Here is a 26,940-nt window from a genome sequence, read left to right on the forward strand (position 1 = left end):
AAATCTCAGCTGATTTCTTCCTGTAAAAGCTCAGTGGAGCAGATTGCTTTAGACCTCGGCTGAATTAAGCAAGCCTGTCTTCCCCTAGCCCATTAGACAACCACAAGCTGCTTCTACAAAGCAGGGCCTGACCCACAAAAATTGCTGCATGGTTGGGGGAGCTGATGAGAACCTGTGCTGTCTGTAGGCAGATAATTTCCAAAGAGGACCCAAAAGAGGTTGGATCTCTTTCTTCTTCCAAAGTCAGCAACTGCCCCAGAGAGGACTGAAAAGATAGTTGGGCTGGAGACCTAGCATGTGTAGTAGTGGAAATCCTTCTACATTGGGACGGGCATGCTACCCAACCCCTTTCTCCCCACCCTCCTGCCCCAGACACTCTTACACACATGCATGCACATTCCATGATCTGATTATGATTTTCAAGATCTCTCTGTAGTCTTAAGCTGGATGTGAATACCCAGGTGCTTATTATAGCATCATCTATACTTTATTATATGCCTGACACATTCCACAGTTTTTGAAAGCTATTATTACAGAAGTCTAAGCAAGAAATAATAGTGGCAGTGAGATGCATAAAAGAACAACCTGGGGAGGTAAAGTGAATAGGACTTGGTATTTGGTTAGGTGTCCAGCAAGCGAGGCAGAGGGTAAGGCCGCCAAAATCAGCCTAGGACCAGTTGGGAGGTCAGCAGAATCTGTCTTTACCCATCTTTTGCTCACAGGCATACACCTGTCCACTTGACCCCCTTTCCAGGCTTCAGCTCTACACTGACTTCAGTTAAAGCCTGTTCCTCCTGGTTCCCAGGGTTCTGCCTGCATGCAGCTCTCTGGCTGCTTTAAACTGCAGTGCCCTGTGGCCCTTCCAGGACAAGGACCTCAGGTCTTATGAAGGGGATAATTGGCAAATCTGTTCATTACTAACTATACTGCAAATAGATGGATTGGTCTTTATGATTTTTAAAATGCCTTCCCACATGTCAAAGCATAGAAATACTTAATAGAGTATAAAGTCCTCCAGAGTTATCTGCAAGCTGTGATTACTTTAAGAGTAGGCTTCTAAAAACAGATCTTACCCCTTCCTTATCTAACTCTACACAGTGTATTCCAGAGTAAAGAAGAGGGTGGGGTGGTTGAGACATTTGAGGTTGACGGGACGTGGCCCTGCTCCTTAATCTAATATACAACCTGCTTCAGCCTAAGGGGATTTCCCTCTGTCAACCTGCAATTTTGTGTGACAAGAACGTGCTGTTCCAGAGTCCGGGAAGAGACTTTTCATCTTATTGCAGGGCAGTTTGTTTTTTTTAAAGCCTTATCTTGACTTACCGTATTGAATTTTATCCTCTTTTCTCCGGATTTCCCATTTACACAGCATAATCTCACATCATACTGCTTCTCAAAAAATAGAATTCTTAAAAATGTTTGTTCAGCTTTGCAAGTTGAAATGCATTTTATCTGAGAAGGAAATCTGATGCGTGGTGGGTTTCATAAGAGACACGGAAGCTCTTTTGCTCTCAGAAAGTATCATTTCTGGAATTTAAAACTGTTATAGTTTATAGGAATTTTTTTCAGCTGGCTGATAATAGGGGGTGAATATTTGCCAACTCTTACTACTGCCTGTCAAATTAATTTTGGGAAGAAAGGATTTGAAATGTAGAGATTCCTGATAAATGTTATATTATCATATTGTCATGCAGTCATATGATAAGATATTAAATTACTTAGAAATATGTATAGTCAAAAACAAAGATATTAGAAATGGAACCAAAATTCTTAAAAGCTTTGTAATTTTTAATATTTAAATTATGTAGTATCTGATATATTTTTGGGGAGGGGAGTTCTCTTTTCTTTTAATTACCGAAGTTGGGTGCTTTTCTTCTTTTTTCTAGCATAACTATTTAAGGCTTTACATTTTCCTCTAAAGTTCAATTTTTGCATGGTGTATTTTCATTATCATTATGAACATTAAAAAAATTTCTATTATGATTTCTTCTTTAATCCATGATATTTAGAAATATGTGTTTAAATTTCCAAATCAATTGGGAATCTTTTATTTGTGCTTTAGTTACTGGCTTTAATATCATTGCCCTGTGGTCCGATGACATGATCTATGTGATACCACTTCTTTAGGATATGTTGAGCCTTTGTAAAATTATTTTGCTTCTCATTTTAATGCAGCTTTTGCAATTCAGAGCAAAGCAGTTTTGATTTATAAACTCAAATACTTGTCTATTTTCCCTCAAGACCCTTAAGTTATTACAACTTTCTCATTTTTTACTGAGCAGGACTTATTAGTTGTCAAGTTCATATCTGTTCTTTTCATTTACCGGCAGAATCCTGGAAGCAAGTTGATTTCTAGAGTTTCACTAATTATTCTCTTTTTTATTTTAAATAGGAGTATGCTGTGAACTGCCATGTGATCACCTGGGAGAGGATTATCAGCCACTTTGATATATTTGCATTTGGACATTTCTGGGGCTGGGCCATGAAGGCCTTGCTAATCCGTAGTTACGGTCTCTGCTGGACAATCAGTATTACTTGGGAGCTGACTGAGGTAACAAGGAGGGCATTGGGGGTTCCCCAGACTGTGCCATGTGTGTAGTTATATATAGGAAAAAGTATGTCAGTTAACAGTCAGTTAATCCATTCTCCAGCCCCTGTGGTACAAAACAGTATTTAAACCATCCCATAAGAATATTTTATACTTCTGTTTAAAAAAAAGCAAATATAAAAAAAACCTCCTTGTTAACTTAATAAAGTGTACCTCTGTCCTGCAAGTCTTAAAGAGAAACAAATGAAATAAAGCTAAAGAATGAAGTTAAAATTCCAAGTAAGACAAATAAATGGGAATGAGGAGATCTGCTTAGAATTCAATAGATCAGTTGACCTACTAACTAGCTTCCAGTTTGAGATAATAGAATTGTGTGTTCAAGTACTATAAGAGCATCCAGGGTATTTGGTAGCTGCAAAATGGATTCCAAATGTTAGCTCTAATATGTCACTAATCAAAAGTTTGTTGCGTTTACTTAATAAAAGAGTTATAGTCTTGAAAAACTATTAGCAAAATGAAACTTTGGGAACTAACTCATTATTGTTCTATTATTATTAATCATTCCCAGTGAACAGAATTTGGCCACATGCACAGTGTACTTCTCCATGCTCATCATCATCCTGACCCTAACTTAGAGACGTGTGCCAACTAGATGTGGCTTCCATTAATGTGCCTCTCACTGTTCTGGAGGCCAGAAGTCCAAGATCAAAGCGTCGGCAGGACTAGTTGCCCCTGGGGCCTTTCAGAGCATTTTTTCCAGGCTCCTTCTCTATCTTTGTGGTTTGCTGGCAGTCGTGGTCCCTGGGCTTGTTGATGCATGACCCCTTCCTGGTCACGTGGCATTCTCCCCGTGCGTGTCTGAGCCTTCATGGTGTTCTTTTTTTTTTTTTTTGAGATGGAGTTTCGCTCTGTTGCCCAGACTGGAGTGCAGTGGCACGATCTCGGCTCACTGCAACCTCTGCCTCCCAGGTTCAAGTGACTCTCCTGCCTCAGCCTCCGGAGTAGCTGGAACTACAGGCATGTGCCACCACACCCAGCTAATTTTTAGTATTTTCAGTAGAGACAGGGTTTCACCATGTTAGCCAGGATGGTCTCAATCTCCTGTCCTTGTGATCTGCCCACCTCAGCCTCCCAAAGTGCTGGGATTACAGGCGTGAACCACTGTGCCCAGCCCCATGTGTTCTTTTTCATAAGGACACAAGAGCATTCCCTTTTATAAGGACACAAGTCATATTGGATTAGCAGCTCACTGTACTGCCTATGACCTCATCTTAACAAAGTACCTCTCCAATGACTCTATCTCCAAATAAGCTCAAATTCTGAGGTATTGGAGGTTAGGGCTTCAGCATAGGAGTTTTGAGAGGACACAATTCAACCGATCCATAATAGTGCCCAGCACTTTACATATGCCTTCTAAGTCCTCACAACAAACCAGGAAAGGCGGTGCATACAGGTTCCCACTGTACAGATGGGGGAGCCGGAGCACACAGCCTTGCTTCCTTAGGTGAGCTAGGATTGGATTCCAGATGTGAAGCCCACGTTCCTGCCCTTATACCATATTCCACCTCTGAATTCCAAATGTCTTTGGAACCCGGCCGCTGCATAGGCTTGTGTCAGGCACCTGGCCCTTGTCGGCCTTGCTTGCTTCCCCCTTGCACTGCAGACTAGGCATCTGCTGTACCTTCTTTCCCTGCCTCCCAAGTGCCTGTGGTCACCAGGCCCTATAGAGTTCTGTAGAGTCTTCTAAGCACCCAGTCATCCATTGACATCTCTTCAGACCTCCGCTCCCACTTGTCTCTAATCCATGGTCATCTCCGTCAGAATTGCTTGTCTCTTCACTATTTATTGCCAAATGATCCTCTTTAGACCCCACCAGACCAAGGCTCTTTCCTACTCAGAGCTCTTTAGTGTTTGTCCATTACTCTGTTTTTTTTGAGATGGAGTCTTGCTTTGTCACCCAGGCTGGAATGCAGTGGTGCGATCTTGGCTCACTGCAACCTCCACCTCCTGGGCTCAAGCGATTCTCTTGCCTCGGCCTCCCAAGTAGCTGAGATTACAGGCGTGTGCCACCATACCCAGCTAACTTTTTATTTTTAGTAGAGATGGGGCTTCGCCATGTTGGCCAGGCTGGTCTCTAACTCCTGACCTCAGGTGATCCACCTGCCTCAGCCTCCCAAAGTGCTGGGATTACAGGCGTGAACCACCGTACCAGGCCTCCTTTACTCTTAAAATAGAATCCAAACTTCCAACCCTGCCTACGAGGCTCCAGGTTCACCGGCCCCTGCCTGCAGCCTCAGCCTCATCATGCCTCATTTTTGCCCTTGGTGCTGCAGCCGTCTCTGCTGTCTTCCCCACCACAGAGTCCTCCCCGCTGCTCTTCCCTGTCTTCTCGCCCTTCACCTGCTAACAAGCCGTCTCCAGAGCTCAGCTCTGGAAGGCTTTCCCTGCCCCTCCAGTAACTATGCTCCATCTTCATACAGCTGGAAATGGAACACCTCGCCACTCTCCTTTGAAATGCTCCTCACATGTTAGACACTGGATAAGTGTCTCTTCTGCTAATCCTTGTGCCTCAAGAGGGCAGGGCCCATGCCTGTGTATTCCCAGACCCAAGGACTTTGCCTTATACATGGCAGATGCTCCACAAATCTGTAGTGAATGAAGGAATGCAGCCCCCTCCTCCTTGGGCTTGGGTCTATCGGGGGCCCATCTCACCCTCAGAACCTGGTACCTTCCAGGAAAGTTCCTTAGGCTGGAGGATGTCCTCTACATCCCACTTTCTCTTGCATAGTTTTCTTTCAGCAAGTATGTGCCATTGACTTCTGCTGAAGTTTCTCCCTTCCCTCTCTAAGGGCAAGAGTTAAGGCTCCATCTCGTGGCTTGGAACCTGGGAATACACTTCAAGGGTAGTACCAGGCCCCCGGGGTTAAGAATGCAGCCACAAGCCATCGCAGCAGCTACTCTGTAGCTTCTTGACAGCAGGTTCATTAAGAACAAAAAATTCCTCATATTTATAATTTGTTTATAGCTTACAAAATGCTTTCATGAATACTGTTTTATCTTTGCAGTATTTATTATATTACTTCAAAGGTTTATAATTATAGGCTTGTATCTTTCCAGAGAACTCCCAGGCATTGTCTTAGTAATTTCACCTTCTTACATTGGGCCTTCACACGGCAGGGCATGCTGTTCTGAGCACAGTGGATATGCCCTTTGTTTTGGACAAATTGATTTCCAGAGAACTTCTGTTCCACCCTTGATCTTACTGTTTCCCCTTCCTGGAATGCCCGCATCTTCATCTCCATCTCATGAAATCAGTCATTCTTGTCCTTAAAGGTCCCCCTCCAATATGTCTTTCTTGCAGAAGCCCTCTCCAGGAAAGTTCCAGAGGCCAAAGGAACCTTCAGCCTCAGTCAGAATGAATGTCTTGTTCCACCATACTCCATTTATGTCACCATTTCAACACTTTCCTCCGTCTTCCATATTTTGTGGTTCTGGTTATCTGGATAAACATCTGATCCCAGCACTTTGGGAGGCCGAGGCAGGTGGATCATGAGGTCAGGAGTTCGAGACCACCCTGGCCAACATGGTGAAACTCCGGCTCAACTGAAAATACAAAAATTAGCCGGGCATGGTGGTATGTGCCTATAATCCCAGCTACTTGGGAGGCTGAGGCAGGAGAATTGCTTGAACCCGGGAGGCAGAGGTTGCAGTGAGCCGAGATCGCACCATTGCACTCCAGCCTGGGCAACAGAGCAAGACTCTGTCTCAGAAAAAAAAAAAAAACACAACATCTAACACCTCTCCTTGAAATCAAGACCCTTGACTTCCTTTTCTGTCACCACCTTGCACATCATGGGCACTTAATAAAAGATTGTCATTATTGTGAATCAGTTGGTGTGAGATTTCCTATTAAGCTGTCATGCTTCCTACATCGTGTCATCAAGAGCTAACTGTTCTTTTACAACTTACTCACTGTTTTACCTAAATATCTAGGGGATATTTTTGAAATGCACAATTTGAATTCTCAAGCTGCTAATTTTGAGAATTATGACAATGCTTTGTTGTCAGGGTTGGAAACTTTTCTCCTTTTCCCCTCCCAGATCCTTGTCATGTTGTCATTAGCCAAGGTAATTAATTGGTAGTATTTTTCAAGAGAGACCATCCTTTCTTTAAAAGCCCTGTGTCAAAAAGAGAAGAGCTGTTTGGATATGTGCTGTTTGTTTGCAAGCCATCTGCAATATAAAAAAACAAGAAACAGATTGCAGAACCTGTTACTGTTGGTTATTTTCTATACGTTAGGAAAAAATGAAATGTCAACAACTTCTTCTAAAATAATGTATTGTTAAAAAGGAAATCCATCTATCTGCATGGTACCCCAGTTTTGTTTATTTTTCCAACCATGGGCTCTTGTGTTTCTCAGCTCTTCTTCATGCATCTCCTCCCCAATTTTGCCGAGTGCTGGTGGGATCAAGTCATTCTGGACATCCTGTTGTGCAATGGCGGTGGCATTTGGCTGGGCATGGTCGTTTGCCGGTTTTTAGAGATGAGGACTTACCACTGGGCAAGCTTCAAGTGAGTTGCCTTTTTTTTGGATTTTAGTCACAGTTTTTCATGATATATATTTAATTGTTTTGGTAGGAATCCATTTTAGTATGGTCTTTGATGATAAGGAATAAATTCCATGTTAATAACTGAAACTCATAAATGATTATAAACCTGATTTCAAGCATTTGTCCAGAAAATGCTCAATCATTTATGATTTTCTCTTTGTCACCCTATGTATTCAGGGGGTCCTAACACCATCCTCCTAATTCAAAAGATTTCTCAAATCCACCCCCTCTTTTTTATCCCGACTGCCTCAGCCTTCATTCAGACTCCCATCCCTGGATCAATTCATCTCTGTTTCCAGGTTAAGTCCTCCAGTCCTTCCCACACCATTGCTTGAGTGATCTTTTTAAGAACATCAGATTCATCATGTCATTCCCCTGTGATGGCTTCTCATGGTCTTTGGTCATGGTCAATACATCCATTGCCCCAGTAGGGAGATCCTTTCTCTACACCCTCCCAGGCAACCGAGAGTCTGTTTGTGCACACACTCCCCTCTCCTCACCTGAGATTTGGCCTGTGTACCCATAGGCCAGCCTGATAATCCTTTTCTTTGCTGACTCAGCTCACTTGCCACCCAGGAAGTTCTCTGACTGGTTTTAAGTTGCATGCCCCACTATGCTTCCAGTAGAGGACAGTCATACCGCCGGCATCGCTTTATCCTGCTTTGTTAAACTTGCTTCTCATTTTGCAGCACGAATCATGCCATTGATAAGGAAGAATAATGGTACTGATAATGAAAGTTGTGGTTGCTTCAATTGTGTTTAAAACTTTGTTTTCTGTATAACAAAATAGCATTTTCCCACATCATTAAATATTCTTCTAAAACATGATTTTAAAGGGCTTCTTTGTACTTCAACATATGGATAAACCATGTAGTATTTAACCAGTTCCATTTTATGGTCCTTTAGTTGTTTCAAAGTTTTTGCTTTCATAAAGAAGACTGGAGTGATCATTCTTGGACATGTATCTTGGTGTGCATCACCTTTTTTTTGGTAAATAAATTCTTAGAGTGTACCAGTTTGTAATCTCATCTATAATATATATGTATATCTATTTCACTATTTCCTTGAACTGCATTTTTAAACCTTTGTCAAATTTATCACACATAAAATTGCGTGATACTGGATTTCTATCAATTTCTATTGGATTTACCCTCTTTTATTTGTGCTTTCTACAGATTAAGCTTATTAACACTTTGCCATAAATATGACTTTATTTTCCACTTTGTCACCCCCTTTTGTTTGTTTTTTTTGAGATGGAGTCTCGCTCTGTCACCCAGGCTGTAGTGCAGTGGTGCAACCTCAGCTCACTGCAGCCTCCGCCTCCCGGGTTCAAGCAATTCTCCTGCCTCAGCCTCTCAAGTAGCTGGGACTTCAGGTGCGTGCCTCCACGCGTGGCTAATTTTTGTTTTTAGTAGAGATGGGGTTTCACCATGTTGGCCAGGCTGGTCTTGAACTCCTGACCTCAGGTGATCACCCGCCTCGGCATCTCAAAGTGTTGGGATTACAGGCGTGAGCCACTGCCCCCAGCCCGTCATCCCCTTTTAAACTAGTTTGTGGTGGATTTTTTTATTTAAATATCAAAAATACTGTTAATCTTTTTGTTTAGGTAAATATTAACCAGTATTTTCTTCTAGTTCTTTTTTTTTTTTTTTTTTTTTTTTTTTTTTTTGAGATGGGAGTTTCACTCTTGTTGCCCAGGCTGGAATGCAATGGCACGATCTCGGCTCACTGCAACCACCGCCTCCCGGGTTCAAGCGATTTTCCTCCCTCAGCCTCCCGAGTAGCTGGGATTAGCCACCACGCCCGGCTAATTTTTTTGTGTGTTTTAGGAGAAACGGGGTTTCTCTATGTTGGTCAGGCTGGTCTCGAACTTCTGACCTCAGGTGATCCGCCCCCCCTCAGCCTCCCAAAGTTCTGGGATTACAGGCGTGAGCACCGTGCCCAGCCTTTCTTCTAGTTCTTTATTGGTTTTACTTGTTTTAAGTATTTAATCTGTCTCAAATTTATTTTGGTATATGATGTGAGGAGGAGATTTCACAATGTTTTTGCCATTGGTTAACCAGTTTTCCCCATCCCTTTTATTACTAAACCTTTCTTTGGTCACTGACTTGCAAGGACACTTTTTAATATATTTAATTTTAATTCTAATTTTTATGTATTTGTTTTTTTGAGACAGAGTCTTGCTCTGTCACCCATGCTGGAGTGCAATGGTACAATCTCAACTCACTGGAACCTCCACTTCCCGGGTTTAAGCAGTTCTCCTGCGTCAGCCTCCCAAGTGCCTGTAATCCCCAGGTGGGATTACAGGCATGCACCACCACACTCGGCTAATTTTTGTATTGTTAGTAGAGACAGGGTTTCTCCATGTTGGCCAGGCTAGTCTCGAACTCCCAACCTCAGGTGATCTGCCTTACGCGGCCTCCCAAAGTGCTGGGATTACAGGTATGAGCCACCATGCCCAGCCACTTTTTAATATATTTAAGGCAGCATTTAACCTAATAAAAATAGTAGCCATGCTTCAAGTATTGCTCCAAGCAAGCTTCACAAGCAGTATCTCATTTGAGCCTTGAGTCAGTCCTGAGGGTAGACACTGTTATTCTCTTCATTTTAGGAATGATGTGATACTGAGGCTTAGGTTTAGTAATTTGCCTAAGGACACACAGCTAGCAAGCAGCTGAGTCGGAATTTGCACCAGGATGTCTGCTTTCCTTGTTGTTGTTGTTGTTGTTGTTGTTGTTGTTGTTGTTGTTGTTTTTGAGACAGAGTCTCACTCTGTCGCCTAGGCTGGAGTGCAGTGGCACAATCTCGGCTCACTGCAACCTCTGTCTCCCAGGTTCAAGTGATTCTCCTGCCTCAGCCTCCCAAATAGCTGGGACTGCAGGCACCCGCCACCACACCTGGCTAATTTTTGTATTTTTAGTAGAGACAGGGTTTCACCATGTTGGCCAGGCTGGTCTCAAACTCCTGACCTCAAGTGATGTGCCAGCCTCAGCCTCCCAAAGTGCTGGGATTAGAGGCGTGAGCCACTGTGCCTGGCCTCAGGATGTTTGCTTTCTTGAACACTGCTACAATATACTTGCTTGTTTTCTTATGTTTGTTCTTGAAATTTGACTTCAGAATCATTTTGTCAAGTTCCCACGGCATAAGCCCAACTAATAAACAACAACAAAAAATCCTATTGGTGGTTTTTTAAAGTAATATTAAATGTATAAATGAATACAGATTAAGTTGAATTAACCTCTTTGCTGTATTAAATATTCTGATTCTTGATCACACTGTATCTCTCTTTATTCCCATTTTCTTCTCAGTCTTTCTATGCACTTTGCTATTTTTACAGTACAAGTCTTTTATAGTTCTTGTTTATTTTTGGATAGTCTCTATTTTTTGCTGCCAGTGTGCCGCAGATCTTCTTGCTGTGATGTTTTCTCAGTATGAGTTTGTTGGTGGATAGGTGGGTGGATGAAGGAACAGCCCTGGTTTCCTATCCCTCTCCCTGCTCCCACCAACTAGAACAGAAGGCCTGACTGGTTGGTGCTTGTGCCTCCAAGCACTTAGCACAATGTTGGAGACGTAAAAGTTCATGATATAAATATTTGTGGAATTAAAGACTCTTTACCAGTTATTAAATAGTATTTATTATACCTTGGGTTTTGGCTCTCCTGGACTAGTACAGGAAGGGCTAGAGTCTACACCCACTCCTCATGCTGAGTGTGCCAGCCACTTGCTGTCTCTGGGCCTTAATGTCCGCATTTGTAAATTGTGGGACTGTTTAGTTCTTTCATGGGTGTGTGAAACTTTTAATTGAGTGATTTCAAGGATTCAAATGAAGAAAGGTTAAATATCACTGTTCATCAACCCAAAATGTTTACTGCTCTGGGGAAGACATAGGGTAAAGAAGTGATGTGGGTGATGCAAGAATATGGAGGGTGTGCAGTTTTACATGGGAGACAAGCAGTGGGTGAGAACAGTCTCCTTGCTGCCCTGTGCCTGTCATCAATGAGATTCCCCATTGAGTGTGCTTCTGTCACCTGCTTTACCTGTATAGAGAGACTTTTGAGACACAATTCAAATAAAAAGCAGTCTCTTTGTCCTGAGCATTTATTATAAAAATCATCAGCACACAGGATTTTTTTCTTGTGCTTTGTTTTTCCCCCTGCCTTATCTCTGGATTTTCACTGGAGCCATTCTCTTCTTACAGGGACATTCATACCACCACTGGGAAGATCAAGAGAGCTGTACTGCAGTTCACTCCTGCTAGCTGGACCTATGTTCGATGGTTTGACCCCAAATCTTCTTTTCAGAGAGTAGCTGGAGTGTACCTTTTCATGATCATCTGGCAGGTATTTTTTCAGATGCCCAGAAGTTGGGAGGAAAACAAAAACTAAAATAAAAACTTTTTAGGAATTTAGAGTTAACATTAGTTTACATTGCTTTTCAGCTCCATACTTTACAAGATATAATATTCTGCAGCTGGCATGTAGGATAATTAAGCAAAGTGATATTATTATGCCTAAGGTCTTGCTTCATTGTGAAGACAGTTTTAAAATATGGATCTTTGAATTACAAATTAGAAACAGATTAGATTCCGTGAAATAATTTGTGTCTAGCATCCATCATCCAATGAGTTAGGCATTGGATTGCTTTTTAGAATGATCATTTTCAAGACCAAAGAAACAAATGAGAAGGCTTTTCTTACATTCCTAATTCAGTGTTTATTGGTTAAAATTGTTCCTCAGCTGTTACCAGTTTGGGTAATCTGTAGGGTGCTAAATGAGTGCCGGGGAATTGGAGCCTTTTGCTGAGTCCTCCAGAGTGTTGTCCTCCGTGAAGAGAAGCTATATTTCCAAGTGGCCCACTTCACGACGGAAGTGATTCCGACAGCCCAGGGTCTTGGCAAAAGATTATCAAGCATCTGTGTTTCTGAGAGACAGCAATTTTTTCTGATGCTCCTGGCCCCAGGTTGTTTCACAACTTTTGGAAAGTAGCCAAGGGATCTTTCAGAAAGTAGCCTGAAGAGGATCTTTCAGAATCATCAGAAATAATGTTTTGGACACATAAACACAAAATACTCCCAATATAAGGAAAAAATTAGCAGATGTCCCTTTTAGGACAGACGATCTTCCTTGTTCACACAGAGACAATGCCCATCTCAATAAATGAAGTTTATGCATACAGAAGTGTATGTGAATAGTTAACTAAGTAATCACAATGGTTTGGAGAGGTCAGTATCTTTAAAAACAGGACCGTAGATGGATTGGGATTAAGCTTTGCCTTATCAGGCCCAATGTCACGGAAAGCAGAAGCTTTCTTTTATTACAAGGAGGAATGATTGGATGTGGCAAGGAGAGTAGTATAGTGCCGTTAGGGTGGAACCACCTGGTGGTATGCGATGGAGCACACTGTTCCCATGAGTGTGAGCACTGCGCTGGGATCAGCTTTCCATATGTGATATTAATTAGAAGACTATTTTTTATTTTGTGTCCTTGAAGTCAGTGCTATGGGAAAACAACATGCATTTTGTGGAATTGTAGTGAACCTGCCAGTTCATGTACTGTGTTCTCCTAGCACAGTGACCGTTCCATAATCTCCATCCCTTGCTTGCTACCTGGAGCTGGGCTCCAGGCAGAGAGCAGCCACGTCCCAGCCACAAGATATTTTGTGCTACTCATCATGATGAACTGCATGAGGATGCTAACCTCAGGGAAAAGTACTACTGCTCCCAGCTGAAACTTGGACCAACAAGTTTGGTCCAACCTTCACACCCACTTTTAAGGACTGCCTTTGGTAGAGGATCTGCTCTGTCCCAGGCGTGTGCTGCATAAGTCCATCGTCATCTCTCAGATGTGTCTCCAGCTTCTTTTTTTGCTTTTTTTTTTTTTTTTGAGACGGAGTCTCGCTCTGTCGCCCAGGCTGGAGTGCAGTGGTGCAATCTCGGCTCACTGCAAGCTCCGCCTCCCAGGTTCACGCCATTCTCCTGCCTCAGCCTCTCCAAGTAGCTGGGACTACAGGCGCCCGCCACCACGCCCGGCTAATTTTTTTTGTATTTTTAGTAGAGACGGGGTTTCACCGTGGTCTCGAGCTCCTGACCTCGTGATCCGCCCGCCTCGGCCTCCCAAAGTGCTGGGATTACAAGCATGAGCCCCCGCGCCCGGCCTTTGCTTTTTTTTTGAGATGGAGTTTTACTCTTGTCACCCAAGTTGGAGTGCAATGGCGCGATCTCAGCCCACTGCAACCTGCAACCTCTGCCTTCCAGGTTCAAGCAATTCTCCTGTCTCAGCCTCCTGAGTAGCTAGGATTATAGGCGCCCACCACCACGCCTGGCTAATGTTTGTATTTTTAGTAGAGATGAGATTTCACCATGTTGGCCAGGCTGGTCTCAAACAACTTACCTCAGGTGATCTGCCCGCCTCAGGCTCCCAAAGTGCTGGGGTTACAGGCATGAGCCACCGGGCGTGGCCTCAAGCCTCTTTTGATTGTTAAAGAGCTTACTTATGTACATTTGGAATTCTGTTAGACCTGGCCTGATTTCTGTAAGGCAGCATAGGTGTTCTGTGGCACAGGTTTGCTTTCATGACTTCTGTATGCTCAAAGCATTTCTCTCCTGACTATCCCAGTGGATCACATGTGTGAGCTGAGTAACAATCATTCAAACCAGGAAACATGACAAATAGCTGATATCCTGTGCCCCTATGTGCCCATCCACCACCCCTGCCACCTCTCCCTAGGCCTCCAGTTGCTCCCTGCCCATAATGTACTGGCTGTTAACTAGTTTGAGTAGCAATCCTTGGAAGACACATCTATTCTCTGAAAATGCTTTGAACATACCAATTATTTCTAATTGTAGAATGTCTATTTAAGGAATAGAGGATTTTGAATTAGCATGAGGTACCAGGTTGACTAATTTCTCCGTCTTTTTCAGCTGACTGAGTTGAATACCTTCTTCTTGAAGCATATCTTTGTGTTCCAAGCCAGTCATCCATTAAGTTGGGGTAGAATTCTCTTTATTGGTGGCATCACGGCTCCCACAGTGAGGTAATTCTGCGCAAGCCCGACTGTCATATGAGAACATTAACTTGCTTTAGATTGTCCTGTTTAGCATAAGGAAAGTCACATAAACTAGCAGATTTTCCATGAAAATGCCATCGTAAAGAATTATACATCCAGAATATGAAGAAAATGTTTTGTTCTCAGATGTCAGTAACATTAACCAGACATTTAAAAAGAGAGGCACTTGATCAACACCACACCAATAGTACTACCCATTGTTATCAGATTCCCTTACAGTCTTGGACTGCTGATCTTTTTTTCTCCTATAACATCACGTTAGAAAAAAACAACAGCGTAGTGATGCTGAGTTTTTTAAAAACGAGATTACTGGAAGAATGCACTTTTTATGGTAGAACTGAAGTCATAAATGACATTATTTTTTGAATAAGACTTTTAGCTTTTTCAGACCCAATTAATTTAATTTCCTTTTAAAAAGGCGCTTCCTGTAGTCCTCTAGGACAACTGAGATAAGCTTGGGTGTTCCCGCCATTATTCCCCTGGATTAATGTGGGGCCCTAGAGGTGAGGCTTATTCAGACACCATCCCTCAAGTAGACTGGGCCTAGTGCAGTTCAAAGCAAGCATTCTCCTTTGTTTCATTTTTCCTATTTAGAAGTGGCATTTGAGTTTTATAACTAATACGGAATACTGGCATTAATGAGTAGCAACACCAAAGATCTGCCAAAGCTACAAATATAAGCAGTTAAAAGAGTTAGCTTTTCAGAAGCTCTAAGATTGTTTATTTCATTATTTTTAATGTGCTTGCAAACCCCATAAGCAGCGGGCCTCACTTGCCAAGGACGGTAGATCTACACCTTGGTCAAACAGACCTTCCAGCCAGCACCTTTTCATGTCATCATTCATTATTACAAAAAAAAAAAAAAAAAAAAAAAAAACCTCCAGATTCTGGATTCAACAAACCAAGTAAGACATGTCCAAGTCCTGAGGAGTTAAGCCTAACATTCCCATCTGTTCTTTTTATTATGACCAAAATGGAAAAGAAGAGTGAGTGAGCCAGCAGCCCTTTGAAACTTCATAGATTAGTGGTCTATTGTAGTCATTATCTCATAAATCCTGTTTTTTCTTAATGGTTTAGAGTCCCCATTTAAAATGTAATTTAATTTGAGACTTTACAACTTTTTTCAGGAAAGATTCACCGCAGCTCTTTCATAAAATTAAGAGCAATCAATAAAGTCAATAAGAATGGAAAGAATTTTCTTCTTAGAACAAAATAGCAAATCATATGTGATTTATCATGAAATTTCAGTATTAAACATTCCAAAATAAAAACTAGACACTAAAAATCCAATGTTTTGAACTTTTGAGAGATCCTCAAAATTTTACAATGCCCTATGGATTTCTCCACAACTCTCTTTGTTTAAAAAATCAGACACTTCCTGTGCCCTTACACTGTTTGAGGCAGTTCCCATGTAAGGAGGTTCTTTGACAAGTTACTCCAAAAGATGGATGTGCTGCTAATGGATTTTTAACACAGCCACCCCATTTAGCAAATGTTAGGTCCTGAGAGGAGAGAGAGTTTAGAGGCTTCAGTGTAAATCATAACATCTCCAGCTTCTTCCTTTTTTATTAGACTTTCACACGAATCTGCTTTGAGAAGATACTTGAATGAACATGCTTTTAATCTGATACTATAAAGTACAATATAAGGAAATGGGTCCAGTTAGAGGGTAAAGTAGCTAAAATGATCAAGACATTTTAGGTCATGACAATATGAAGTTAGAGGAAAAGCTGCATTCTTTAGAATTCTTCACTCTGGTCTTTGGGGTGAGGAGACAGTAGTTTATGGATGAGCGTCAGGTATCCGTGAATCCTCTGAACTTTAATGCAAAGCGTTATGCCTTTCTTTCATCAAATCCTCAAAGAGTCAGTGACCCCAAAAAGATGATGAGTTCCTGATTCAGATGCTACTGCTGAAGGGGTAGATTGAGTTTCAGGGGTACTTACAAGACTCCAAGCCATGCTGTACCACACAGAAGCCACTCACCACATGTGGCTATTGAGCACTAGGGATGTGGTCAGTCCACAGTGAAATGTGCCGTGCACGGAAACTGCACACCAGACTTTGAAGAGTTGGGGCCAAAACAGAATATAAAATACCTCATTATAATGTTTTAATATATTTGTTTAAATACTAGTTTAACATATTAATAAAATGGATTTTATATGTTCCTTTTTACTTTTTTTAACATGTCTACTGGAAAATTTAAAATTGCATTTATGGCTTGCATTATATTTCTACCGGATGGTGCTGTTCTGAGCCTTTCAACACCATGTCATTGCCTGTTTTTTTCTGAACTTGTCAGTAACATTCCAAGTCATTGACATTCAATGGCAATGACATATAGCTGGGGTCCCATTCCAGTTGCTGAAAGCCAAAAATCTGTATATTTTTTGCCTGGTTACAATCAGCAACCTTTGTTCTGGAGAGAGCCAGAGGAGACAACCAATGGACAGTGCTGCTCACTCTCTGGAGTCACCTCCACGGAGCTAGAGGATGGTAACACCCACCTGGGGTTGCTTTGCAGCGCTGTGGAAGTCTTACCACTGAATCCAGACTGCCTTTGCCAATAATCTGGCTCTTTTTCGTGTTTTTTTTTTGTTTGTTTTTTGTTTTTTAAGTCTAGTCAAGTGAAGCAGTGGGAGTGGAAAAGGAACAAAGAAATCTGTAAATGGTTGTGATCAGTTAGTTGTAAACACCCCGGCACTCAGACCAGACAAGAATCTGGCTCTTAAATGATGCTCCCCTCCCTCCAGCCTAACCCAAACGCTGAATCTCTTACAGGAATGTTTTAACAGGCACTGGCTTTCTCTTCTCTTGAACAGAACTAGACCAGGCAGCCTGACATGGGACAAGGAGGGACGTTTTTTACATTCACTCTGTCAAAGTGATTTAATTATGTCCTGACTTGCTGGTCTTCCAGCAGCTCTCAATGAATTCCAACTTTGTTCTTTCAGACAGTACTACGCTTACCTCACCGACACACAGTGCAAGCGCGTAGGTACACAGTGCTGGGTGTTTGGGTGAGTAATCTGTTATTGTGGAGATTTAAAAACCACTTAAGCCCTAAATTTCTTTGGGTATTTCTTGACCCTGTGTTAAGAGCCTTTCAGTATAATTTTTCTATGAAGGCAGGTGGACAAGATTTTATCTATATCTATATCTATATATAGATATATCTTTTCACCTTTAATATTCCGTTTTCTGATTTAAGTTAAGAATAGTTACTTGGCAAATTATAAAACAAGAGTATAGAAATGGCTCTCTTATTTTGGCTGGGCACAGTGGCTCACACCTGTAATCCTATCACTTTGGGAGCCCGAGGTGGGCGGATCACTTGAGTCCAGGAATTCGAGACTAGCCTGGTCAACATGGCGAAACCCTGTCTCTACTAAAAGTACAAAAATTAGCTGGTTGAGGCTGAGGCAGGAGAATCGCTTGAACCCGGGAGACTGAGGTTTCAGTGAGCCAAGATCGCGCCACTGCACTGCACTCCAGCCTGGGCGATAGAGTGAGACTCCATGTCAAAAAAACAAACAAACAAAAAGAAATGGATCTCTCTCTTTATTTTTTTTGAGATGGAATCTCACTCTGTCCCAGGCTGGAGTGCAGTGGCATGATCTCGGTTCACTGCAACCTCTGCCTTCTGGGCTGAAGTGATTCTCCTGCCTCAGCCTCCCGAGTAGCTGGGATTACAGGTGCGCACCACCACACCCTACTAATTTTTGTATTTTTAGTAGAGACGGGATTTCATCATGTTGGTCAGGATGGTTTCTAACTCCTGACCTCATGATCTGACCCCCTTGGCCTCCCAAAGTGCTGGGATTACAGGCATGAGCCACCGCGCCCGGCCTTAGCTCTCTTTTTTTTTTTTTTTTTTTTAAATTAGGAAATCAGATGGTATTTCCCATAGACAACTCTGAGACTTTGTTTTATGAAATACATTAGAGAGAAAATGGATTGGTTGCATTCCTTCTGGATGTATCTTGACTTTGGAATGCCATCCTGTTATGGGCTGACCCACACCCCATATTATTGTCACATCAAAAGGGCCCCTTGGAACAGCTGCTTGCTATATACTGAAGTATAATTTTATTGTTCCAAAGAGAACTAACATACAGCAGCATGGTCACAATGGTCTTGTTATAGATTCAAATGCTATATCTTTTTTTTTTTTCTTTTTGAGACAGAGTGCTCTGTCGCCAGGCTGGAGTACAGTGGCATGATCTCGGCTCACTGCAACCTCTGCCTCCCGGGTTCAAGGGATTCTCCTGCCTCAGCCTCCCAAGTAGCTGGGACTACAGGCGTGTGCCACCACACCCAGCTAATTTTTGTATTTTTAGTAGAGATGGGGTTTCACCATGTTGGCCAAGATGGTCTCAATCTCTTGAACCTCGTGATCCACCCACCTTCTGCCTCCCAAAGTGCTGGAATTACAGGTGTGAGCCACCGCGCCCAGCCTCAATTTAATTTATTATTTAACTGATGAGAAAGAGACCTTAGGTTATCTAGTTTAACCTCTTGCTGTTAAATGTGAGACCGTCTTGAATATCTCAGGTAAGTTGTTTTTCTACTTAACATCAGCAACAATTTACCATCCCATTTAGTGACTGAAGTTCCAGAGACATCCAGCAAATCTGTACATGAAGTTCAATCCCCAAGGTGGCTTAGCTTCAAGACCTAATCAAGGTTCTAAATGGAGTGTGAGAGTATAAAGAAAAATTGAGGAAAACCCATTATAGAGAAGAAATTACTTTTCACAGATTTGTAAACAGTACATTCTTCCAATTAAAAAGTAATACATGCACAATGATAAAAATTCAGAAAAGGATCTAGAAGGAACTAAAGATCACCCAAAGAAGTCGACCATTTAGAGATAATTGTTGTTAATATATTAATGTCATTCCTTTCCATTTTTCTATGTATGTATGTATGTGTTTCCAGCTGTCATCTAGATTCTGAAGGGTGACATAGTTTTAAAGGCTAAAAATGTTGATACTCAGGTTAGATTTAGGCAGGTTCCTCCCGACCCCTAGAAGACTAAGGGCCATTGTCATTTGTTTCTCATAAGTTCTATGGTGTAAGCTGATTTTCTTACCCAAAGTGGTTGCAGCTTAAAGAGTAATAAAATGGATTTGGTTTCCTTTGTTCATGATATCGCAGGAGGGAGAATTCACACATCTCCCAGATTTCTGACAGAGCAGAGGCGGTGCTCCCGCTTCATGTGTGAGGGCCCTGTGTACTGGAAGAAGGGATGTGGGCCCCTCCTTCTAAAGGATTGTCCAAGGAAGAAATGGTCTTTCCTGCATTTGAGCTCTTCTCTCCCACTCACACATTCTTTCCACGTGCGTTTTGCTTTCATATTTAAAAGTCCTTAGCAAGGTCCTATTATTCTGCTGTGGAGTGGACTTTTTTCCACAGAATTGTATCGATTTATGTGTTGAGGAAAATAAGTGGGTCAGAGAGAGAGGTCTCGTCATGACAAAGTTTCTTTCTAATCGGACAGCCATGAAACACCATCCCCACAGTGGGAGAAACGGCAAAGGTGAACTCCACCATGGCGGCTCACGCCTGTCATCTCAGCAGTCCAGGAGGCTGAGGTGGGAGGATCGCTTGAGGCCAGGAGTTTGAGACTAGCCTGGGTAACATAGCGAGACATTGTCTCCATGAGAAGTTTTTTAAGTTAGCCAGGCATGATGGCACACGCCTGTAGTCTGCTGCTGTGGAGGCTGAGGCAGGAGGATCACTTGAACCCAGGATGTCAAGGAGGTCAAGCCTGCATTGAGCTATGATTGTGCCTCTGCACTCCCACCCCCATGACAGAGCAAGACCCTGTCTCTCTTTTTAAAAAAAAAAAAAAAAGGAAAAAAGTAAACAATGCCAAAGAGTGGTAAACACTGCCCCAGAAAGTTGTGCCTTGTTTGAAAGTGATTAAAATATAGTGAAATGCAAAGGAGAGATCACTGGGCTTAGTATGCTTTACTGAGAATTGAGAACTCCCGGAACAGTGTGAGACCGAGATTGAAGAATCTTGTGAGAACCAGTGAGCTATGCTGAAAAATAATAAAGCCCTCCTCATAAATCACACCCAGTGGATCCTCCTGTGTGCGTGAACAGCCGTGAGAGCTGCCCCCTGCACAGTCCACTGCCAGCCAGGGAAGATGAAACAGGAGCCACAGCCTCCTGCTCTCCTGACCCCGGAGGCCACCCACTTCTTTCCTCTGCCCCAGCTCTACCTCCCCACCATTTTGTCATTATTTCCTCTCCTATCAAAACAGAAAACACTGAAGTGTGTGGTTTCCTTTAATCACTAGTAGCTGCTTTATAGCTTTCTTTTCACTAATTTTGGAATGATCTCAGACTTTGGTAAGGTGGAGAAATGAGAGGGAGCAGTGCCGTAAATAGTGACTGTTGCCTTTTGGGAGGTGGAAGGAGGAAGGCAAAGGTCAAATAGGATAACCCGCCTGGGGTTCTTTCCCAGCACTCCACCCTTTTTCTCCTGAAGAGGGTACTTTCTCTTCTATAAAGATGGTATCCTCAAAATGTTTTTATGAATTACTTGCTATTGTAGCCAAATACATGTCATCCCTAACAGTTGTGCCATAGACTGAGCTTTTAAACCTTTTATACGAAAGGTGTTGCACTCAGCAGAGACAGGGCGCCATCCAGCAAGGGAATGGGATCCCTAGCAGGGAGAAAGCAGCTGCGTGGAAAGGTCGGCCCTTTCTCTGTTTAGATGTCACATGATGTTCCTTCAGCTCGGTGGGAGTTTTGGGGCCAGACTGATGTGAACAAATTCTCCAGGTGTGGGGTTTATGTCATCTTTGTCTTTTCCCCACTCCACCCCGATTAGAATTGAGCTTCTCTGCCTCAGAAAGACAGTATTGGCCCAGTTTAAATAGAAGCAGCGTTTTATCGCCTGGTCCTGGGAGGAAGGTGGCCAAGCGTTGGCTGAACAGGAGTGCACAGCTGCTTTTCCTCTTCCTGGGAGTGCATGGGGTGGGCCCTCATGGGAGAGTGAGCCTACCCTTCCTGAGGGCCCAGGACTGCATCCTGCCTCCCAGAGGCAGCCAGAGCTGCTCTTCACCCGACCAGTTTCCTCGCTGCCTGTTATCCCACCTCTGCTAATATGTCCATCACAATAAGTTCCCACCTCTGCTGCTCTCCAAGGTCAGCTCCAAACCAGCCAGTCCTTTCCTCATCCTCTTCTTGGATCTTCTGCACAGTATCTGCCTTCTTGAAACTGTCCTCTTCCCTCTGCAATATCTGTCCTGTATTTCCTCTCACTTTTCTGTTTTCAATTCCCTTTGCCGGCTTCCCATTCTACCCCTCTCTCCTCCTTACAATTTCTCATAATTGTGCTTTCGTTCTATTGTTCTTCCAGGCCCATAGTTCAGGCTTTCTTTCTTTTTAAATTTTATTTCTTTTGAGACAGGGTCTTGCTGTGTTGCCCAGGCTGGAGTTGAGTGGCAGTGATCACAGCTCACTGCAGCCTTGACCTCCCAGGCTCAAGCAATCCTCCCATGTCAGCCTCCTAAGTAGCTGGGACTATAGGCACGCACCACAGTGTCCAGCTAATTATGTTTTAGTTTTTGTAGAGACGGGGTTTCACCATGTTGCCCAGGCTGGTCTTGAACTCCTGGACTCAAGCAGTCCTCCCACCTTGACCTCTCAAAGTGATGGGATTACAGGCATTGGCCACGGCACCCAGCCTAGACTGTCTGTCTTAAGGGTAGATGCAACTATGAGCATGAGCTTCCTTCTAGGGAGAGGGTGCAAACACAGGGGAACAGATGTTGGGAGGGGGTCCCTTCCCAGCACAAGGGAGTCACTGCTGTCCTGCTCGTATAGCTTTATAGCCAGTTCCCCTTCTCCTCGTGACTGTGTCTGTTCATCCTCCCTTTATCTTGCCACACCTCACCCCCTGCACTCAAGTGCACCTCCGCTGACATCTCAGAAGCTCTGACAGTAGTTACATTTGAGACGGAGTCTCACTCTGTCGCCCAGGCTAGAGTGCAGTGGCGCCATCTCGGCTCATTGCAAGCTCCGCCTCCCGGGTTCATGCCATTCTCCTGCCTCAGCCTCCCGAGTAGCTGGGACTACAGGTGCCTGTCACCTCGCCCAGCTAATTTTTTGTATTTTTAGTAGAGATGGGGTTTCACCATGTTAGCCAGGCTGGTCTCGATCTCCTGACCTCGTGATCTGCCCACCTCAGCTTCCCAAAGTGCTGGGATTACAGGCGTGAGCCACCACACCCAGCCTACAAAGCTTTTTTTAGCAGCCGATCCCCTTTCTTCAAATGGCATCTTGCCCCGAATCCTACTAAGTATCTAAACGACTAAGCAGAACAGTTCTGGGTTTGCCACCCAAGACCCGCTTCTCCCCTCCCCTCCTTGTGCCGGGGATTCTTTGGAAGTTAGAAAGTTCAGAGGAGCACAATAGGAATTGTATCTATTGTTTATGCCACACTTAGCTCTTGCTTCCTCCAAAAAGGTGTCTTTGCCCACCCTAATCAGAACTAGAAGCTCACTCCTGAACTTGGAGAACCCTTCCTGGCATCCTGTGTGATTGTGTGGTCATTGAATTAACATGGATACACATATCATCTCCACTATTGGAGGCTGGGCCCTGGCTGCCAGGAGAGGGGGTCTCCCACACTCTGAGCCGTCCAGGGATTGCTTGTGCAGCCATGGAGCAGTGTATGTGGGATGCAGCAGCCAGGTACCCGGCCTCCATGTCACTGGCGTTGCTGTGGCATCCTCAGAATCCACGTGCAGGCCCATTGGCAAGCCAAAATCTCTTCTTCTGCTTCTCAAGTTTGGCTCATACACCCAGCTCACACACACGAGCCTAGAGCTTTCATGCCCCAGATTCCTACAACAACCCTGCCACCATGCCTGCTCCACTCAACTCACCGAAGAGTTCCTGACTCTGGGCTCTACATTAACATCATCTTTTTTCCCACCTTCTGGAACTGGCTTCACAAATCGGGGGTGCTGGGAGTACGTGTGCCAGTAAGCAGCCCTAGGTCAGGAATCTCTAGTGCCTGCTCCCAGCAGAAGCACCTCAGGCTGCCCAAATGTTTATTTGCCTTTTAACCCTGCTAAACCAAGATACAGGATGGTGGATGGCATCAAAGGGAGTGGAGGCCCTGACTGAATTCCATTAAGCCACATTTGGCCACCTAGCTTAGCCTGGGAAAGATCAGAGAGATTTAAATTGAACTGAGTAAAGGGACCTATTGCTGAGCTATGCGGAGGAAACCCCAGCACCCCCAGGGGTGAGGAGGTAGGAGGAGGTATGTAGTCTCACACTGGCAGGCTTAATACAGGCTCCCACTGTGCTGAAGCCTCAGGCCTCACCCCTAAACTAGCCACTCTTGGTAGAAAAGTAATGTTAGCCTTCTGGAAGGGTGCTGTTGATAACGACTCCCTCTAGTGGGCCAGAGGTAATGGTGGGGGCAGTGGCTGGTGGTTAAAAGAGCCCATGTGATCGCTGGGTTCCCACCACTTCTCACCATCTCCACAGCCCTGACCCGGGGCCCCATGTCTGGATGAGTACAGTAGCCTCCTTGCTTCTGCTCTTGTCTTCTCACACAGTTCTGTTCAGCCAGCAGAAGGTTCTCGAATGTTCATCACCACGCTGTTCACAATAGCAAAGACATGGAATCCACCTAGGTGCCCATCAGTGGTGGACTGGATAAAGCAAATGTGGTACATAGACACCATGGAATAATACACAGCCATAAAAAAGAACGGGATCATGTCCTTTGTAGCAACATGGGTGCAGCTGGAGGCCATAATCCTAAGCAGGAAAAGTAAACCAAATACTGCATATGCTCACTTAAAAGTGGGAGCTAAACATTGAGTACACATGGACATAAACATCAGAGTAATAGACACTGCTGACTACTAGGGAGGGAGGAAGCGGGGCATGGGTGGGAAAACTACTTTCTGGGTGCTATGCTCACTACCTGGGTCCAATATACCCATGTAGCATTCCTACACATGTACCCCCGTATGTAAAATAAAAGCTGAAAAATTAAAAAAAAAAATATTAAGCAAACTGGCCAGGCGAAGTGGCTCACTCCTGTAATCCCAAGCACTTTGGGAGGCCAAGGCGGGCGGATCATGAGGTCAGAAGGTCAAGACCATCCTGGCCAACATGGTGAAACTCCATCTGTACTAAAAATACAAAAAATTAGCCAGGTGTGGTGGCACACACCTGTAGTTCCAGCTACTCAGTAGGCTGAGGCAGGAGAATCGCTTGAACCCGGGAGGTAGAGGTTGCAGTGAGCTGAGATTGCACCACTGCACTCCAGCCTGGGAGACAGAGTGAGACTGTCTAAAAAAAAAAAAAAAAAAAAAAAAAAAATATATATATATGGAGAGAGAGAGAGAGAAGACCATGTTAAACCCTCTGCTCTAGACCCTCTAGGATCCCCTCAGACTAAAAGCCAAGCCTACGGGTGGCCTTCCAGGTCCATATTACCCTGACCTCAACTCAGCCCTTTGCCCTGATTCCTGGCCCTTCCTTGTGCCTTTCCCATGCCCAGGCCTCAGTCTGGGACTCCCCACACTTATATAATCCCATAGCCGGCCCCCTCACCTCCTTCTAGCCACCTTCTCATGAGATGTGCCCACACACACGGATAATGGCTTAGCTAGGACTCCTCAGCACATTGGAATAAATCATATCCTTAAGTTGCTAACTCAAAAGCGCTGGTCTTCAGAAAAAACTTCAGGTTGGCCAGGCGCAGTGGCTCATACCTGTAATCCTAGCACTTTGGGAAGCTGAGGTGGGTGGATCACTTGAGCTCAGGAGTTCAAGACCAATCAGGGTAACACGGCAAAACCCTGTCTCTACAGAAAATACAAAAATTAGCTGGGTGTAGTGCTCTGAGCCTGTAGTCCCAGCTACTTGGGAGGCTGAGGTAGAAGAATTGCTTGAGCCTGGGAGGTGGAGGTTGCCATGAGCCAAGATTGTGCCACTGCATTCCAGCCTGGGCAACGGAGTCAGGGCTGGTCTCAAAAAATTAAAACAAAAAAACAAAAAAAAAACTTCAGGTCATTATGAAGCCAATGATTGGATTCTGGCTAGTATTTTCTTAAAATGAAATAGAATAGAAAAATATCAGAATAAGGATGCAAATTGTCTTATGAAGCTTTTGTTTCAGTGAGTGTGTGTGTGTGTGTGTGTGTGTGTGTGTGTGTGTGTATGCGCATGCGTATACTGGATCACAGTGAAAATTGTGTTTCTTGCCATGGTTCTTAATGGGCCTTAGATCACAAAAGTTTGAGAAACACAGCTTTAGTCGGCCAATCAACATGCTTTTAAAAGGGGCCTCAGGCTGGCTCACGCCTGTAAATCCCAGCACTTTGGGAGGCTGAGGTGGGTGGATCATTTGAGGTGAGAAGTTGGTGACCAGCCTGGCCAACATGGTGAAACCCCACCTCTACTAAAAATACAAAATTAGCTGGGTGTGGTGGCATGTGCCTGTAGTCCCAGCTACTCGGGAGGCTGAAGCAGTAGAATCGCTTGAACCGGGGAGGCGGAGGTTGCAGTGAGCTGCGATCATGCCACTGCACTCCAGCCTGGGCGACAGAGCTAGACTCTATTAAAAAAAAAAAAAAGAAAAGTAGAGGGGCCTCAAGTCTAGTTGAATATTCAGAAATCTTTCATAATAAACTCGGTTTTCTGTCTGGCTTATGGGTAGATAATCACACTTATGTCCTGGGCTCAACACTCCCATCATAGGAGTTGTTCAGGAAGTCCCAGCCAAAGATGAAATCATCCTTTTTATGTCTCCGCACTGTACAGGCTGGAATACCAAACATGTAGCTGCCACCTAGCGTCTTAATCACAGTCTAGACTTTAGAAGTACAGTGAGAAAACCTTCTGGGTTCCTCCACTGAAATGATACTTTCTCACATGTGACATGCTTTGTGGAGCAGCGCTTTAAAGATTCAAGCCAACCACTCTTAAATCTTGTTTGGTTCGGGCTAGGGGAAAAGACAACCTGAGACTCTCTAACGACAAATTGAGGAGAATTTCTGTTGATTTTTCTGCTTTGCTGAAGTGGTTCTAACTCCAGGCATTCAGGCCTTCAGTTGTTTAGAGCCATCCACACTTTTGATGATGGCAGTGATCACTGTGTCTGCCAGTAAGCACGGGTACCAAGGGCCTTCTTGGCCCCTTCTTGCCTTTTTTTTTTTTTTTTTTTTGAGGCAGAGCCTTACCCTGTCACCCAGGCTGGAGTGCAGTGGTGCCATCTTGGCTTACCGCAACCTCCACTTCCCAGGCTCAAGTGATTCTCCTGCCTCAGCCTCCCGAGTAGCTGAGACTACAGGTGTGTGCCACCATGCCTGGCTAATTTTTGTATTATTGGCAGAGATGGGGTTTTACCATCTTGGTCAGGCTGTTCTTGAACTCCTGACTTCAAGTGATCCGTTCGCCTCAGCCTCCCAAAGTGCCAAAATTACAGACATGAGCCACCATGCCCTGCCCCTTCTTGCCTTTTTAGAAAACATTTGTGTGAGTACACCATTCCTGGAGTGTACAGATCTCATCTTGAGCAAGGAATGCATAAAATGGACTTGTCTAAAATCGGTATTCATATGCTGCCTGGGATCTCATGGCCAACTATGTCAACCTCACCTCATCCATTCTTACCTCCAAGTCCTGAACCTTTAGAAAGGCCTGATTTTTATAGTCATA

At 43.9% G+C, this 26,940-nt stretch overlaps 1 protein-coding gene across 1 annotated transcript in view; it reads left to right on the plus strand.

Moving 5' to 3' along the window:
- Positions 1–26,940, plus strand: part of PTDSS1 (phosphatidylserine synthase 1) — a 75,593-nt gene that overhangs the window by 30,815 nt on the left and 17,838 nt on the right. The window contains exons 5-9 of the mRNA XM_032760095.2: positions 2,393–2,551; positions 6,969–7,120; positions 11,357–11,498; positions 14,078–14,190; positions 17,181–17,246. Of these exons, the coding sequence (XP_032615986.1) occupies positions 2,393–2,551; positions 6,969–7,120; positions 11,357–11,498; positions 14,078–14,190; positions 17,181–17,246 (632 nt within the window). The remainder of the gene's footprint in view (positions 1–2,392; positions 2,552–6,968; positions 7,121–11,356; positions 11,499–14,077; positions 14,191–17,180; positions 17,247–26,940) is intronic.

Source organism: Hylobates moloch, unplaced genomic scaffold, assembly GCF_009828535.3.
Source record: "Hylobates moloch isolate HMO894 unplaced genomic scaffold, HMol_V3 SCAFFOLD_9, whole genome shotgun sequence".
NCBI lineage: Eukaryota > Metazoa > Chordata > Mammalia > Primates > Hylobatidae > Hylobates > Hylobates moloch.